Raw genomic sequence first — 15,552 nt, forward strand, 5'->3', positions numbered from 1 at the left:
GGGTTCCCTCGCCCTGTACCACAATCTAGAAATTTCTTCCAGGCAGAAAAGAAGGGTCATCATCTGCTCACCTCTTTTTCTCTCTTCTTTCAGGGATCCCAGTCCTGCAGTGCTATTATCCAATGTTTATAAACACCTGTTTCATGGTTTTTCCCAGGTTTTTGGTTGTTTATGGAAGGAAGGCAAGTTCTATACAGGTTACTCTTTCACAGGCAGAATTTCACACTCATAAATCTGACTTTTAATAGTGTGCAACCTAGGTTCCCATTTAGCGTCCACTGAGGCACTGGGACTGTAACGATAGGTTACAATGTTAGGTCAGAATTTGGGCGACTATAGGAGGGAGAGTGGAACAACTGAGACAAAGGGCAGTGCACCATACGGCAACCAAATGGGCAGGAAAACTCCACTGACCCTTACCTCCACCTGTCAGTCAGCAGGACCCCGCCCCATTCCAGCCTATAAAGACCCTGGGCAGCCAGGGCCATGGGCGATTTTCTCTGGTTCCCTACCCTGACCTGTGCCCCGGGGAGGCTGGGAATTTCAATCGAGAACCAATTCCAATAAGCTTGCATCCGCTGCTTTCTGTCCGATTTTATTGGCCTCTAACCGTGCCCCTGAGCTTACAATCACGACCTCTCTAGTAAGACACTGACCTATGAGTGTGTCACTCATCACACATCCAGGAAGTGAACTAAATAAGTATTAAGATTTTTGTTTTTGTAATTGTTTTTAATATTTTCCAATAAATGTGAACTAAGAGTTTGATTCCAGTTGACATTATAAATTTTTAATGTTAAAATGTATTTTTAAAAGGCACAAATCATTCCTTATGTATTCTTGTTATTATGTAAATTCTTGACACTTCACACACTTTTTAAAATTTAAAACAAAAATTTTTAATCCCTTTATTTTATTTATTTTTATGCAGTTTTGAGAATCAAACCCAGTGCTTCACATGGGCTAGGCAAGTGCTCTACCAGTGAGCTACACCCCCTGCCCCTTCGCACACTTTTTGTGACATCTTTCTGTAACCTTGTAATGGTCTTGCAGACTCTTGGGGGCAGATTTGTTGCTTGGGTTATATTTGAATGACTTGACTGGAGATAAATATTCAAAGTATAGGGAGGGAAGTCAAGCTAGTCTTGTAGAGTTCTAAAAAGGAAAGGTACAATTTAATAGATATTAAATTCAGAAGAACAACTTTAATATAAAGAAAGTTGTTTTCAAAATAAATCTGAGAACTTTTAATGAAGCTTTCTGAAAAGACATCATTTTTATTCATTTTAATTTTTGCAGTTATATAATTCAGCTATAGCACAGAATTGTAAAGATAATTGATGTTGGCACAGGTCCAGTGGAGACGAATAAGAACTGGTCCCACCACGTTTGAGGCTCCCAACATCTCTGGGGTTGCCCACCCTGAGCGATTCTTAACTTCTGTGGAATGTGCAGGCATCCAGAAGTTCTGGGAAGCACAACAATAGAGAAAGACTGTCAGGTGTGCTTCCTAAACACAGTTCTGCTGCTACTTTCTAAAAGTAAGTGGTTGTTAATAAAGTTTTATTGTTTTTTGTTTTTCTGGCACCAGGGATGGAACCCAGGTGTGCTTAACCACTGAGCCACATCCCCAGCCCTTTCTTATATTTTCTTTCAAGACAGGGTTTTGCTAAGTTGCTTAGGGCCTTGCTAAATTGCTGAAGCTGACCTTGAATGTGTGATCCTCCTGCTTTGGCCTCCCTGGCCAGTGGGATTACAGGCATGTGCCACTGTGCCCACCTTAATAACAAAGATTTTTTTTAAAATACAAATACATTCTCTGTTTTGATTGATGTATTATCCTTAATACCTACATTTTCCTTTTCTCCTGCTCTCATCATCTCTAACACCATGATATAAGTCAGCAACAATTCAGGCAATCTCTCAACAGTTGTTTATCCCAGCTCTAATTTTATTTTCCCAATTTATTTCTTTATGAGACTCTCTAAAATAAGGATAGCTAGAAAAGGGCCCACTACAGAACTATGCTTCATCTGTTTCTATTAATAGTATTTAGACATTTACTTAAGACCACTGAAACGTTGTCCTTAGTGGGTGCTGCATACAGAAGAGGTTGTTTCCCAAGCCCTCTTCCTGCACTAAAGTGCTCACGCATCCTTCTCACTTTATGACCAAAACACAGAAATACACACGGAAACAAGTTCAATTCCAAGTGATCTCAAATCCTACTACACTCTTTTCCTCCTTCCTACAACCCAGCCTTTTTCAGATGGTGTCTCTCACTGTTGCCTAATTGAGTCTCCTCTGAGTCCCCTGCAGGGTAGGGAGCAGGCCTCCAGTGTGCTCAATCAGTGCCAGCCCAGGCCCTGGCACACACCTGTCCTTAATACGAACATATTTATCTTGAGCCCCAGGTGATTTCTCCTTGGAGTTTCATGCTACTTACCAGAGGTTAAGCATTTTTTCAAGTGAGTCATAGCCACGAGATATTCTGGCCCTAAGAATTTTTCGTAAGTTGTTTTGTTCTGAAGATTAGCCAAACATTCTGTGTCATCACTAAACAACAGGTCCTTGGGTGAGGATTCAAACAGCTGGAACATCATATATTCAAATCCATTTCTTCCGAAGAGCTCCTGGTCAGACAGACAGACAAACAGTGAGTAACCATGGGCCATAGGAAGCACAGAGGTGTATGTGTTCGGTCTCAGAAGACCTGTGTCGGTTGGACTGCTCAGCTCTGGCCCTGGGGAAATCCAAGATACAGCAACAGTTTAGGAGGTACTGCAGTCAAGTGGCAGCGGACAACGTCTATGGGTTCAAATCCTTGCTGTCTTTCCCTTGTTGTATGACTTACTGACTCAGTGAATGTTTACTCATTTGCAGATGGAGATAGTAACACCAAATAGATGATGTATGTAAAGCAACTGGTAAATAGAAAGAATTTTAAGTTTACTTCTGTATCACTATTTGGCTAACCACCATGGAATGTTTCCAATTTCCTGGATCATATTTGCATGTCTTTCTGGTGCTCAGAGTCCTGGCTTCCTTATCTCTTCTAGTCTCTGGATTTGTCCCTGGTACCCAACCATTTCTATCCCTTTGTTCTCTCTCCTATCTTTGTCCATTTCCTTTGTGACCAAAGTGACAGTTTGTCCTGTATGGGACTTGCCCCTTTGAAAGTCCACAATACAAAGCCTCTTATTTTAACAGTTTTTCTTAGTTGTCTTCCTTTAACTGGGATTCATGGGTGGTAACACGCTAAGACATGAATTTCTCATTGGGGAACCTCCAAGAATGGGGTGTGGTAGTGCAAAAGGCAGAGGAGACTTTGGGTTTTTCTTAAGGTGGTTTGGTTTAGGCAGCCTGCTACTCCATAAGATCAGCCCTTGCTGGCTTCCTGTAGTGATCATGAGGTGTCTGCATGTTGACTTTTTAACTCTCATGAAACCCTGCACAGTGCCCAGCCTGCCCAGGTTGAGGAAACACACTTGGATTCACCCTTGAGTCAGGTTGATTAACCTCCATTCTGCCTTTCCTACAAGTAGCTCAGCCTTGTGTGAAGGGCACTGAGCTAACTCCCTAATTTCTGCAACAGAAGAAGAAAGGGTTAATTCCCCAAAAGGTACCATGAATCTGCACTGAGGTGCCATGAATCTCCAAGTCAAGCGAGTCTCAGGCAGACACTCAGATGCCCATTGTCTGAGGTTTTCCCACTCTACTTGGATGTCCTAGGCAGTCCCAGAGCAAGAAGTGAATGTAGCCACCAGCTGTGATCAGAGGCAGGGCTGGGAGATTCAGGTCCCACTGCCCAGGGAGAAAGGGTGAGACTGGGCTGGGTACATCTGTATCTAACCACAAGCAAATTCAGAGCACTCGGTCAACAAGGAGAGGGAAAGGGGACCCTGGATACCCATACCTGTTGATTGAAGAGTATTCTGCGGACAAAATCTGCCTTATCTTTCCTTGAGACCACAGCATGATTTGGCACTATGGCCAAATGGCAGCTCTGAGCCTCAGTCACAGGCTTCCTGGTGCCATCAGGACACAGCAACTCAAAGTCTTTCTGCTTCAGATCCTTAGCCCATGGCTCAGTGTTCTTTCCTGGGGTGAGAAAAGTGGGTCAGCCATAGCTGATGGTTTGGGTCAAGATGCCCTCAATGAGAGCAACCACCAGTGCCTGGGAAACTCACAAAATAAGAAAGCTTTCAAAAACAACACTGAAGAGAAAAACTCACAGACATTTTTGGTGATGCTTTTTCAGTCCTGTTAAAGGCAAAGATCTCTTAAAATAGGTCTGTGTGTTTGTCAGTTGGATCCAAGACCAGGGCGATAACCCACCCCATCAGGCCTGACAGGAAGAAGTTTTTCATTCCCTACATTTAAAATGCTGGGACTGAAGTCACTGAAGTCGGACAAGGTTAATACATTTCCCCAGTTGCCCAGCTGGGTAGTGATTCTACACGGGAGGCTCAGATTTTTCCAAGGTGGGAAAGGACAGTGTAGGCACATACCATCAGTGTTCCGGAGGACAGTGGGGTGCTTCACAAAGGCCACATCTCCCTTCTCAACAAGACACCTGCACATTGAGGAGGGTCAAAAGGAGTGGAAGGGAGACACAGAGAGGGAGTGGCAGTCCTTTCACACACACACCTAACACTTCCTCCCAAGCCACTATGACACCCACACCATCCCTGGGCACTAGACTTGGGGATGTAAAAGAAAGACGCAACTGTCTATAGAGTTTCGGTTATGCTTAACCATTGTGCAGGTCCTCATTTTAAAGACTAACCAGTTTCTCCAGGGGGAAATGTCTGTGTCCTCCTGCTTGAACCACAACTTATAGCATCAGAGATTACAATCAGAGTGGAGGATATGGCTTTGAAGAAGTTTTTTTTTGTTGTTGTTGTTGTTGTTGTTTTGTTTTGTGTTTTTTTTTTTCCCCCTGTGATGCTGGAGATTGAACCCAGGACCTTGTGCATGTGAGGCAAGTACTCCACCAACTGAGTTATATCCCCAGCCCCTTGAAGGAGTTTTGATCACACATCTACTCAGTATTAACAAGAACAATTGTGCTTCAAAAGATATTGTTCACCTTTAATCCCTGAAAAATGTTTCTCTGTGTTCAAGCAATGTTCTTTAATAAGAAATGTTAACACATTAAAAATCACTTTTATGACATTCAGTCAGTTGGAAATGGTTATTAATTGTCAGGAACACCTCTCACTCCTGTCGTTGGGTGCTTCTATACTTACCTGGGTCCATTACTCCCATTCAAATTTGCTGAATGCTCTCACCCTATTTCTTTCCTTCATGAATGCTTCAGAGAATCACAGTACTGAATGGGCATGATCACCTATCTTGAGTGTGTTCTTGCCTCAGGGCAAGGCAGACAGAAAGACCTTCCTGATTATTAACTTCTCCTGGATGTTCCTTTCTTTACTCCAAACCAATGGTCCTCAAAGGTGTAGGCTAGGGACCAGCAGCATCAGAGTAGCTGGAAATCTGTGAGAAATGCAAGTCTGGTCCCACCCAGGCTTCCTGAAATAGTTATTCTCTTTCTCTCATGTAACTAGAAACTTTCCTTGTTCACTGAATTTTTTAAATCAGCATTTATGTGTTTGTTTGTTTGTTTATTGGTAGTGGGTATTGAACCTAGGGCTGCTTAACCACCAAGTTGCATCCCCAGCCCTTTTTTCTATTTTATTTAGAGACAGGGTCTCACTGAGTTGCTTAGGGCCTCACTAAGTTGCCAAGGCTGGCTTTGAACTCCCAGTCCTCTGTATCTACAAAACAACATCTTGTGTAATTTTATTTTTTTAAAAAACTGTGACTCTCGCCAGGTACAGTGGTGCATGCCTGTAATTCCAGCATTTCTCACAGATTTCCAGTCACTCTGATGCTGCTGGTCCCTAGCCTAAAATCTCCTGAGGCAGGAGGATTGTGAGTTTGAAGCCAGCCTCAGCAGAAGTGAGGTGCTAAACAACTCAGTGAGACCCTGTCTCTAAATAAAATACAAAATAGGGCTGGGGATGTGACTCAGTAGTTGAGTGCCCCTGAGTTCAATCCCCGGTACTCCCCCGCCAAAAAAAGTCGTGGCTCTCGGGTGGTCTCAGTTGTTGCTCTCAGTTGGTCTCTATCACTTTTTAAAGAACAGAGTCCTTTCTCCCCTGCCCACCTCAATCCACTGGTCACAGTGGAGGCAGCTGTAACTTGATGATGTCATTTCACTGCATGAGCTATGCAGGCAGGAATCTTTTGCCCAGACTGGGCTGACAACCCCCTTTCCTGGGAACTGGGATTCCTACATTATGGTCTGTCATTACTCCTTTATGACCGAGGCACCATAACAACCCTGGGATTGCTGGCATGAACATTTCCCTCCATACAGACTGAGAAATAGAGAAAACCCACCCTGCAGGGACGGAGAACATGAGGCAGATGTGCAGAGTGAGAGTGAGAGACAGGAGGAGCAGTGTCCCCATAAACAAAGAAATCACGCCTTATTTGCCTGGGATGGACATCCTGAATTACATCTAGCAATGCTACCCTTCAAGCATCTTGGCTAGTTCCTGAGGCTCAGGTCTGAACCCTTACATGGAAGGATCCCCCAGAGCACCTGTTCAAACATTCTGTTGGCATAAACTTGGGATTTTCTCACTTGGTACCAAAGGAGTCCTTATTCATCTTGATAGAGAAAAGATACGTTAAACAAGATGAGTAGGTGAAACATGTAGATTGCTAGAGAGTGATAAGTGCAAAGAAAACACAAAGCAAGAAAGGGAGATGTGAAATAGTAGTGTACTGTGTGTGTGTGTGTGTGTGTGTGTGTGTGTGTGTGTGTGAGAGAGAGAGAGAGAGAGAGAGAGCGAGAGATTGTAGGTAGAGTGGCCAGGAGACTTCCCTGGGAATCAGTGCCCTAGCCATGATTATGTGAAGAGAAAGAGCATCCCTGATGGAAATAAGAGCAGGCACAAAGGCCCTGAGGCAGTGTTCCCAACATCTTCAAGGACCTGCTGGGATGCCAAGATTGCTGAAGTAGAGAGGGCAAGGGGGGCAGGAAGTAGGAGATGAGGTCGTGAAGGGCCTTGTAAGATCTCAAAGGGCCTTATAGATAAAAGAAGTGTCTTGACTTTTACTCTGAATGAGATGGGAAATTGCTTGATGACTTTGACCAGAGGCAAATCATGTTTTATGTTTTAGCAGAGTCATTTTGGGTAAAGTGTGTTGGGAAGGGGACAGGGCAAATGCATGGAGACCGTTTAGGTTATTATAAAGTGTCCAGGAGAGAAAATGATGGTTTGGTTTAGGATGGTATCTATGGAAATGGGTGATGAGGTCAATTCTGAGTTTCTTTTGAAGGTAGAACTTATGTGATTTGATGATGGACCAGATACAGGGTTTGAGAGAACAGAAAGAAATAAACAAGAGCCAGGCTTTGATTTTTTTTCCAAAAGGGAAAGTGGGGTTGCTTTTAACTGAGATGGGGAAGACTGCAGGAGGTACCAGTTTGGGTGGGAGTATGAAATTTCAGGAGTTCAGTTTTGGGCATTAATTGGTGATAAGAAATCCGAGTGGAGGTAACCAGTAGGCATTTGGACCTATGAGTCTCCAGTTTCATCTGGAGTTTTAGGGACACATCAGCACTAAAACATAAATTTGAGAATCGTCAGGGGACAGATGGATCAAGACTGAATAAAGCTTCCAAAAGTATGGGCATGAAGAAAGAAGACTTTCAAGGATGGAGCCCTGGGGCATGCTAACAAGTTGGGAAAGAGGCTTGGGAAGTGAGGTAGAACCCACAAAGAGACTGAGGTGCAGTATCAGGAAAGGGAGGAGAGAATCCAAGAGTTTAGTCTTCTGGAAGCCAAGGAAGAGAATGCATCCCGTAGGAGGAAGTGATCGGTGGTACCAATAATGCTGGAAAAATCAAGTCATACGATGACCAAGGATTGGCCTTGAGATTTCACAACATGGAGACCATTGGTGACTTAAACATACAGGTTCACCTGCATGGTGGACTCCGGTAGACCTAGCAGGGAGGCGGGGCAGAGGTTGTTTGTATCAATAATAAGGAGGTGTCTTTTCTGAAAATAACTGAAAAACAATAATAAAAACCAACTGCACTTGTTGGGACTGGAAGAGGTAGATGGATTTCTTTAGTTGGGTTCTAGAGAGACTGAAAGGAGAGAATTTGGAGGAAATAAAGATATTTAACTCCTTCAAGGAAATTTTGCTGAAAAGAGAAGGGAGCGAATCCTAAGGCACAAGAAGTAAAATCAGGAATCAATACATGGGATGGTATCAAACTAAAAAGCTTCTTCACAGCAAAGGAAATAATAATGTGAAGAGAGAGACTACAAAGTGGGAGAAAATTTTTGCCACCTGCACCTCAGATAGAACAGCAATCGCTGGGATTTATAGAGGACTCAAAAAACTTAACACCAAAAAACCAAATAACTCAATCAATAAATGGGTAAAAACTGAACATGCACTTCACAGAGGAGAAATATGAATGATCAACGAGTGTATGAAAAAATGTTCAACATCTCTAGCAGTTAGAGAAATGTAAATTAAAACTATACTGAGATTCCATCTCACTCCAGTCAGAATGGCAATCATCAAGAATACAAGTAACAATAAATTTTGGTGAGGATGTGGGGAAAAGGAACACTCATACATTGTTGGTGGGACTACATTTGGTGCAACCACTCTGGAAAGCAGTATGGAGATTCCTCAGAAAACTAGGAATAGAACCATTATTTGACCTAGTTGTCCCACTCCTTGGTATATACCCAAAGGACTTAAAATCAGCATACTACAGTGATGCAGCCACATCAATATTTATAGTAGCTGCATTCACAATAGTTAAGCTATGGAACCAACCTAGGTGCCCTTCAACAGATGAATGGATAAAGAAAATGTGGTACATATACACAATGGAATATTACTCAGCCTTAAAGAGGAATGAAATTATGGCATTTGGCAGTAAATAGGTGGAGCTGGAGACTATCATGCTAAGCAAAATAAGTCAATCCCAAAAAACCAAAGGCCACATGTTCTCTTTACAGAGGCTAACTCACAATAAGGGATGGGGCGGGAAGAATAGAAATTCATAGGATTAGACAAAGGGGAATGAAGGGAAGGGAGGGGGATGGGAATAAGAAGGAAAGTAGAATGAATAGGACATAACTTTCCTGTTCATATATGAACACATGACCTGTGTAACTCACATGATATTCAACCACAAAAATGGAATTCTACTTAGAATAAGTTATACTCCATGTAAAGCAATATGTCAAAATACATTCTACTGTCATTTATATCTAAAAAAATTTTTAAAAAGACAAAAAGAGAGGAGAAAAATGGGCAGTTGCTGGGGAGAAAACCGAGGTGCAGAGACTTTCCTAACTTATTAATGTTGGAAAAACAGGAAAAAAAATCGCAGTGCATTTTGGAAACAAGAGAAGAAAATATGATGAAGCTGGAGAAAGAAGAATTTCTGAGACAATGCCCTTGAACCTGATGGAGGAGAGGCAGTCCCGGCCCTGAGCAGGATTGGGCTTAACCAGGAGACAGTGGCATCCCAAGCGAGAGGAGGAAGGACAGCTTCTATGGGCACAGATGCCAGCACGTGGGTAGATGTAGCAGTGGGGTCTTGTGGAATTTCTCCTTTTCCTCCACTTTCTCAGGAGGAGTAGGAAACAAGGTATAATAGATGGGGCAAGAAGGGCTGTAGGTCTGAGGAGAGGAGAAAGTAAGGAATCATCTTCTAGGAGGATGGGGGAGTGAGAGGGTTAGGGACAAATGGCTCCTTTGAAGTCATCCTCATCCCTTTAAAGGAAAGCCAGCTGACCCGGAAGAGCAGGAGCCAGGTAGTGGAGAGCTAGACACAACCAGTGTCACAGTTTAGCCACAAGTGGAGACAGAGCATTGAGGGTACTTGCAGGGGGACAATTATCATGACTGGCCATGGACTATATGCTGCGTCCAGAGGGAAAACAAGGACACAGGGGAAGGTGTGAGAACAGAGAAGAGTTAGCGGGGTCAGTGGATCACAGGTCCACAGGGGTGAAGGGCTATTGGAGTCAGAAAGTTGTGGGGAGTGAAAAATAGGGAGGTGAGGGGGAATGAGATGTTTGAAGCGAGGGTTATTCTGTGGGCATCTTCCTTTTGGAAGGTGGATGGGCTGTGGTTCTGGGTAGGACTCCCACAATTCTAGGTCCTTCATAACATCATCTTCATGGTATTAAAATGGGACTGAGCCTGATGCCAACACACCTTCTGACGTAAAGGAGAAATTTAGCTATTTCAGCCTATGTTGAACATTCAGCACGTATTACAGTAATGTAGGTAGGGCTTATTAAAGAGACGAGGCAAGATGAAAGAGCCTAGAGCATACTATGCCAGAGTCTAAGTGTGCAAGAGTACTTTCTGGAGCCTTCTTCACCGTCCACACAACTCATGTTCACACAACATGGCTCTACAGCCTCACAGGGTCCAGCTCTGCTCCTCATTCCTAGAATTAGTTCTTCCTCCTCAACCAGGCCTGCAGGGCTCCAGGCCAGGGCCAGCACTTGCAACCCTGGCAGGTCACATGCCAGACCCTTCCCTCTCCACACTTGAACCCACGGACCTTCTTTGCCGACCTCAACACAGCAAGATTCACTCCACCCTCATGCCCTAGTCTTGGCTGACCCTTCTTCCTGTATTTCTCTTTGTCCAGATTTTCTCGGGCCTAATTCCCTATCGTTACTGAGTTTTCATCTCACCTAGACCCTCTGCTTGCAGAGGACTTCCTGTCACGGCCACCTTTTCTAAAATCGTCCTTGGTCAGGCACAGTGACTCACACCTTACTGTAAGCTCAGTGGCTGGGAAGGCTGAGGCAGGAGGATCACAAGTTCAAAGCCAGACTCAGCACCTTAGCAAGGCCCTAAACAGCTTAGTGAGACTCCATCTCAAAATAACAAATAAAAAGGGTTGGGGATGTGGCTCAGTGGTTAAGCACCCATGTGTTCAATACTCAGTACCAAAAAATAAAATAAAATAAAATAAAATAGTCCCTTATCACTTTAACATCACTCCTGTAATAGTGGATGTTGACTGTCACCAAAGGCCCATGTGTTAAAAGCCCAGTCCCATGGTGGTGGTATTGGAAGGTGGCAGATCTTGGAGGAGATGGGACCTTGTGGGAGGTCATTAGGTCATTGGGGATGTGCCTTTGAAGAGGATTGTTTGACCCCAGTCCCACCCTCTTTCTTCTGCTTCCTGGTCATAGGGTAAGTGGTTTTGTTCTACCATATGCTCCCACCAAGATGTGCTGCCTTGTTACAGGCCTAAAAGCATTGGGTCCACCTAAATCATGTACAGGAATCTCTAAAACCATGACTCAAAACAAACCTTTCCTCCATATAAGCTAATTATCTCAGGCATTTTGTTATAGTGATGGAAAGCTGACTAATAAATTCCCCCTTGGTCCTTAGCAGCACTTAAAATTGGAAAGAATCTTATCCTTTATTTGTGTGTTTATTGTCCTATTCTTCGCATGGGACTTGGAGGGGGTGGAGAGGGACAGGGACAGGACTATGTGTGTCTTACTGGCTGCTGTATCTTAGAACAGCACCTACCATGTATTAGCTGCTGGATAAGTATTTCTTGAATGGGCAGAAGAGCCCAGGAATATCTGTTTTTAAAAGATACTTATCAGGCAGGTATAAGAAGCAAGGTGTCCCTCCTGTGATTTTAAACTGAGGCTCTGACAGATTCCATGACTTGTCTACAATCACACAGAAGAAAGGAGTAAACGGATAATCAGGATCCTGGCTCTGTGGTCATCACTCTTGCCCATCCCCGGGGCCCTGCCGTGCCCTAAGTCACCTGGGCCTGAAGGACAGTGCTCTAGAGCTGGACTGGACTTCAGGCCTTGAGGCCACTAGGAACTGCAGTAGGGTGTTCTCTAACAATGGCTCCTAAATTAACACCCAGAAGCTGGGATAGTGAAGAGGGACGGGGGTGATGCAGAGAGAAAGGCCGTGCACGGGCAGAACTTGCCTGAGCGCCCCGCTGGAGCCGTGGTACTTCTCGTGGCTGTTGGGAACACACATGTGGGCAGGATTGCTGCCGCCACCACACAGAGCACAGAGCTGGGAATCCGGATCAGACCCAGGGGCACAGCTGCGACTGAAGAACTCATCTGCAAAGGACAACCAGGGTCAGCTCTTCCTAGGACAGCAGAAAGCCTCGGGGTTTTCTCTGAAAGCCCCTGAATAAGGCAAAGGCACACAATTATATAGGGACATATTATTAAGAATAATAATCGAAATCCATATGTAGTACAATGAAATTGAACCCCTATCTCTCACTCTGCACAAAACTCAACTCAAAGTGGATCAAGGACCTAGGCATTAAACCAGAGACCCTGCGCCTACTAGAAGAGAAAGCAGGCCCATCTCCCATCAGGTCGGCTTAGGAGCTAAATTCCTCAATAAGACTCCTAAAGTGCAAGAAGTAAAATTGAGACTCAATAAATGGAGGGTACCAAACTAAAAAGTTTCTTTTCAGCAAAGGAAATAATCAATAATATGAAGAGAGAACCTACAGAATGGGAGATTTTTACCACCCTGTATCTCAGATACAGCATTAATCTCCAGGATATATAAAGAACCAAAAAAACCTAATGCCAAAAAAAAAAAAAAACTTAATCAATAAATGGGCAAAGGAACTGAATAGGCACTTCACAGAAGAAAAATATGAATGATCAACAAAAATATGAAAAAAATGTTCAACATCTCTAGCAATTAGAGAAATGCAAATTAAAACTATACTGAGATTCCATCTCACTCCAGTCAGAATGGCAATCATCAAGAATACAAGTAACAATAAATGTTGGAGAGGATGTGGGGAAAAGGTACACTCATACATTGTTGGTGGGACTGCAAATTGGTGTAAACACCCTGGAAAGCAGTATGGAGATTGCTCAGAAAACCAGGGATGTAACCACCTTTTGACTCAGTTGTCCCACTCCTTGGTTTATACTCAAAGGACTTAATATCTTCATACTACAGTGACACAGCCACATCAATGTCTATAGCAGCTCAATTCACAATAGCTAAACTATGAAACCACCCTAGATGCCTTTCAATGGATAAATGGGTGAAGAAAATGTGATATATATACACAATGGAATATTAGTCATAACAAAGAATGAAATTATGGCATTTGCCAGTAGATGAATAGAACTAGAGACTATTATGTAAGTGAAATAAGCCAATCCTGGAAAACCAAAGGCCAAAGGTTCTCTTTGATATGGAATGCTAACTCACAATAAGAGGTGGGGCGGGAAGAATAGAAATTCATAGGATTAGACAAAGGGGAAATGAGGGAAGGTAGAGGGTAGGAGTAGGAAAGACAGAATGAATCGGACATAACTTTCCTCTGTTCATATATGAATTCACTACCAGTGAAACTCCACATCATGTACAAGAATGGGAATTTATATTCCATGTATGTATAATATGTCAAAATACACTCTACTGGGGGTTGGGGTTATAGCTCAGTGGTAGAGTGCTTGCCTGGCATGTGTGAGGTCCTGGGTTCGATACTCAGCACCACATACAAATAAATAAAATAAAAAAGATTCATTCACAGCTAAAAATAATAATAATAAAATAAATACACTCTACGGTCATGTATATCTAAAAAGAACAATAAACAAAAAGAAATCTCATAGAATTAAAAAAAAAAAAAAAAAAGGTTCCAGTTGGAGCAAAGTAAAGGGAAACCAACACCAGACAGATCAGGGTCTGTGAGCACAGAAGTTCACCTGCCTGGACACAGGGCAATGGAGTGAAGGAACAGACACAGATCTTCCCGCTGAGAAGGGAAAAGTGGAAGTCCCAGCTCACTGAACTCAACCACGCATCTGCTGCCCTCTGCTGCCCTTGCTCTCCTTCTTAAGCTTTGCCCTTGTGACCCAGGTCAGGAAGGCACAGCCACCAACCCAGCGCTCAGCTCTGGGAGCTCATCCATGAGGAAATAGCCTCTGGCCCTGCTCTTTCAGAACCTTAAGCCTGGGGTGGGGGTGGGGGGCGGGCAATGGCCAGAACTCAAGTAACCACCCGGTGAATCCATGCCCCCCACCCCCACACTGGGGAAAAGGAAGGTGGTGCCCTGAGGCTGCAGAGCTGGGAGGAGAGATGGCAGGCAAAGAGTGAGAACGTGGTCCCCAAGTGGGCAGCAAAGGACAGCCTCCAGACCAGGGGGCCAGCAAAAGCCTGTCTTGGGGTGCAGTGGAGAGAATGGCACAGAGAACTTCCTGGAGGCCACTGGGGCTGGGCCACCATGAGAAAGCAGTGAGGGGAGCAAGTAAGGTCCAGATCCCAGGGGAATGTTTCACATCACTGTGTAGCTATTGTTCTTCATCCCTAAAGAAAGGAGGAGTCTCTGATAGAATTTGGGCAGGACTGGGCCAGGGGTAAGGGGCAGGATGCAGTCAAATATGCACAGTGCAAAAACAGACCTGGCAGGGGGGTAGATGGGATCCAGGACAGTAGGCCAGGGTGGATGAGGGCAGTGTGGACTACCACAGAGCAAAGGGGTGGGTAATGGGTGGCAGGAGGAGAAATTGACATTGCTGGTGATGGACATGTATGTGGAGGGTGACAGCTATGTTTCCAGCAGGGGCAAGCGGATGATCTGCAGGTCCTCTATTACCCTAGGGAGTTCTGGGACACAGCCAAGCTCAGCGGGGATGATGCATTCTATTTTAAACAGGATAAGCTTTGCTCTTGAAATATCCAACTAGGTCTGTCAAATAGACCAGTATACACATGTCTGGAGAGGTGTGTGCTGGGGAGAAGACTTGAGAGTTATCTGTCTGTCTGTCTGTCTGCCTACCTATTTGTAACAACCACAGCCAAAGTGTATCTTCTGCTTACCACAGGCCTAGCTTTGTGTGTGTGGCACTTCCCATGGTGACAGAACTGCATGGATAGATGTGAGCACTTGGGGATTGCAGAAAAGAGTTGTTTTATGCAGCTCAAATATTTCTTAACGTTGTTGATAAAGGGGGATCTTATAGGGGTAGCAGAAAAACCAAGCCAGTGTTTTTTCACACATTCCAGGAAATAGTGTTTAAAGGTAACTTGAGGAAACGGTGCTGAAAGGTCAAGAGGAAGGGGCTGGGGCACACCCTTCCAGCAGAGCAACATGGAGGTCACAGGAGGAATACGGAGACAAGTCGGACAGCAGGTTGATGAGGAGCAGGTGGGAGGTGAGTTCAGACATCACTTAGAAGATGCAGTAAAGGGGAGGAGGAAGAGAATGAAGGACCTGGGGGAGATTCTTGGGATGAGTCTGGAGGTGAGTTTTAAAGATGGAAGGCATGGGGTGTGTTTACATGTTGAAAGATGTCGTTGCACATACCAGAGAGAAGAATAACAATGGAGGGCCTGAGACTCTGGAGGGGAGGCGGGTGGGGTGACCAGCACCCAAGTGCAGGCAGAGGGACTGGCTGAGGGGGAAGTGGGAAGCTGAGGGGGAACCTCTCTGATGGC

At 44.3% G+C, this 15,552-nt stretch overlaps 1 protein-coding gene across 1 annotated transcript in view; it reads right to left on the reverse strand.

Moving 5' to 3' along the window:
• Positions 1-1,257: 1,257 nt before the first annotated feature.
• Positions 1,258-15,552, reverse strand: part of LOC124993171 (inhibitor of carbonic anhydrase-like) — a 51,575-nt gene continuing 37,280 nt past the window's right edge. The window contains exons 13-17 of the mRNA XM_047564830.1: positions 12,050-12,191; positions 4,512-4,576; positions 3,917-4,101; positions 2,447-2,633; positions 1,258-1,468 (exon numbers count right to left, since the gene is read on the reverse strand). Of these exons, the coding sequence (XP_047420786.1) occupies positions 1,434-1,468; positions 2,447-2,633; positions 3,917-4,101; positions 4,512-4,576; positions 12,050-12,191 (614 nt within the window). The 3' untranslated portion in view covers positions 1,258-1,433. The remainder of the gene's footprint in view (positions 1,469-2,446; positions 2,634-3,916; positions 4,102-4,511; positions 4,577-12,049; positions 12,192-15,552) is intronic.

This window comes from Sciurus carolinensis, chromosome 9, assembly GCF_902686445.1.
Source record: "Sciurus carolinensis chromosome 9, mSciCar1.2, whole genome shotgun sequence".
Classification (NCBI taxonomy): Eukaryota; Metazoa; Chordata; class Mammalia; order Rodentia; family Sciuridae; genus Sciurus; species Sciurus carolinensis.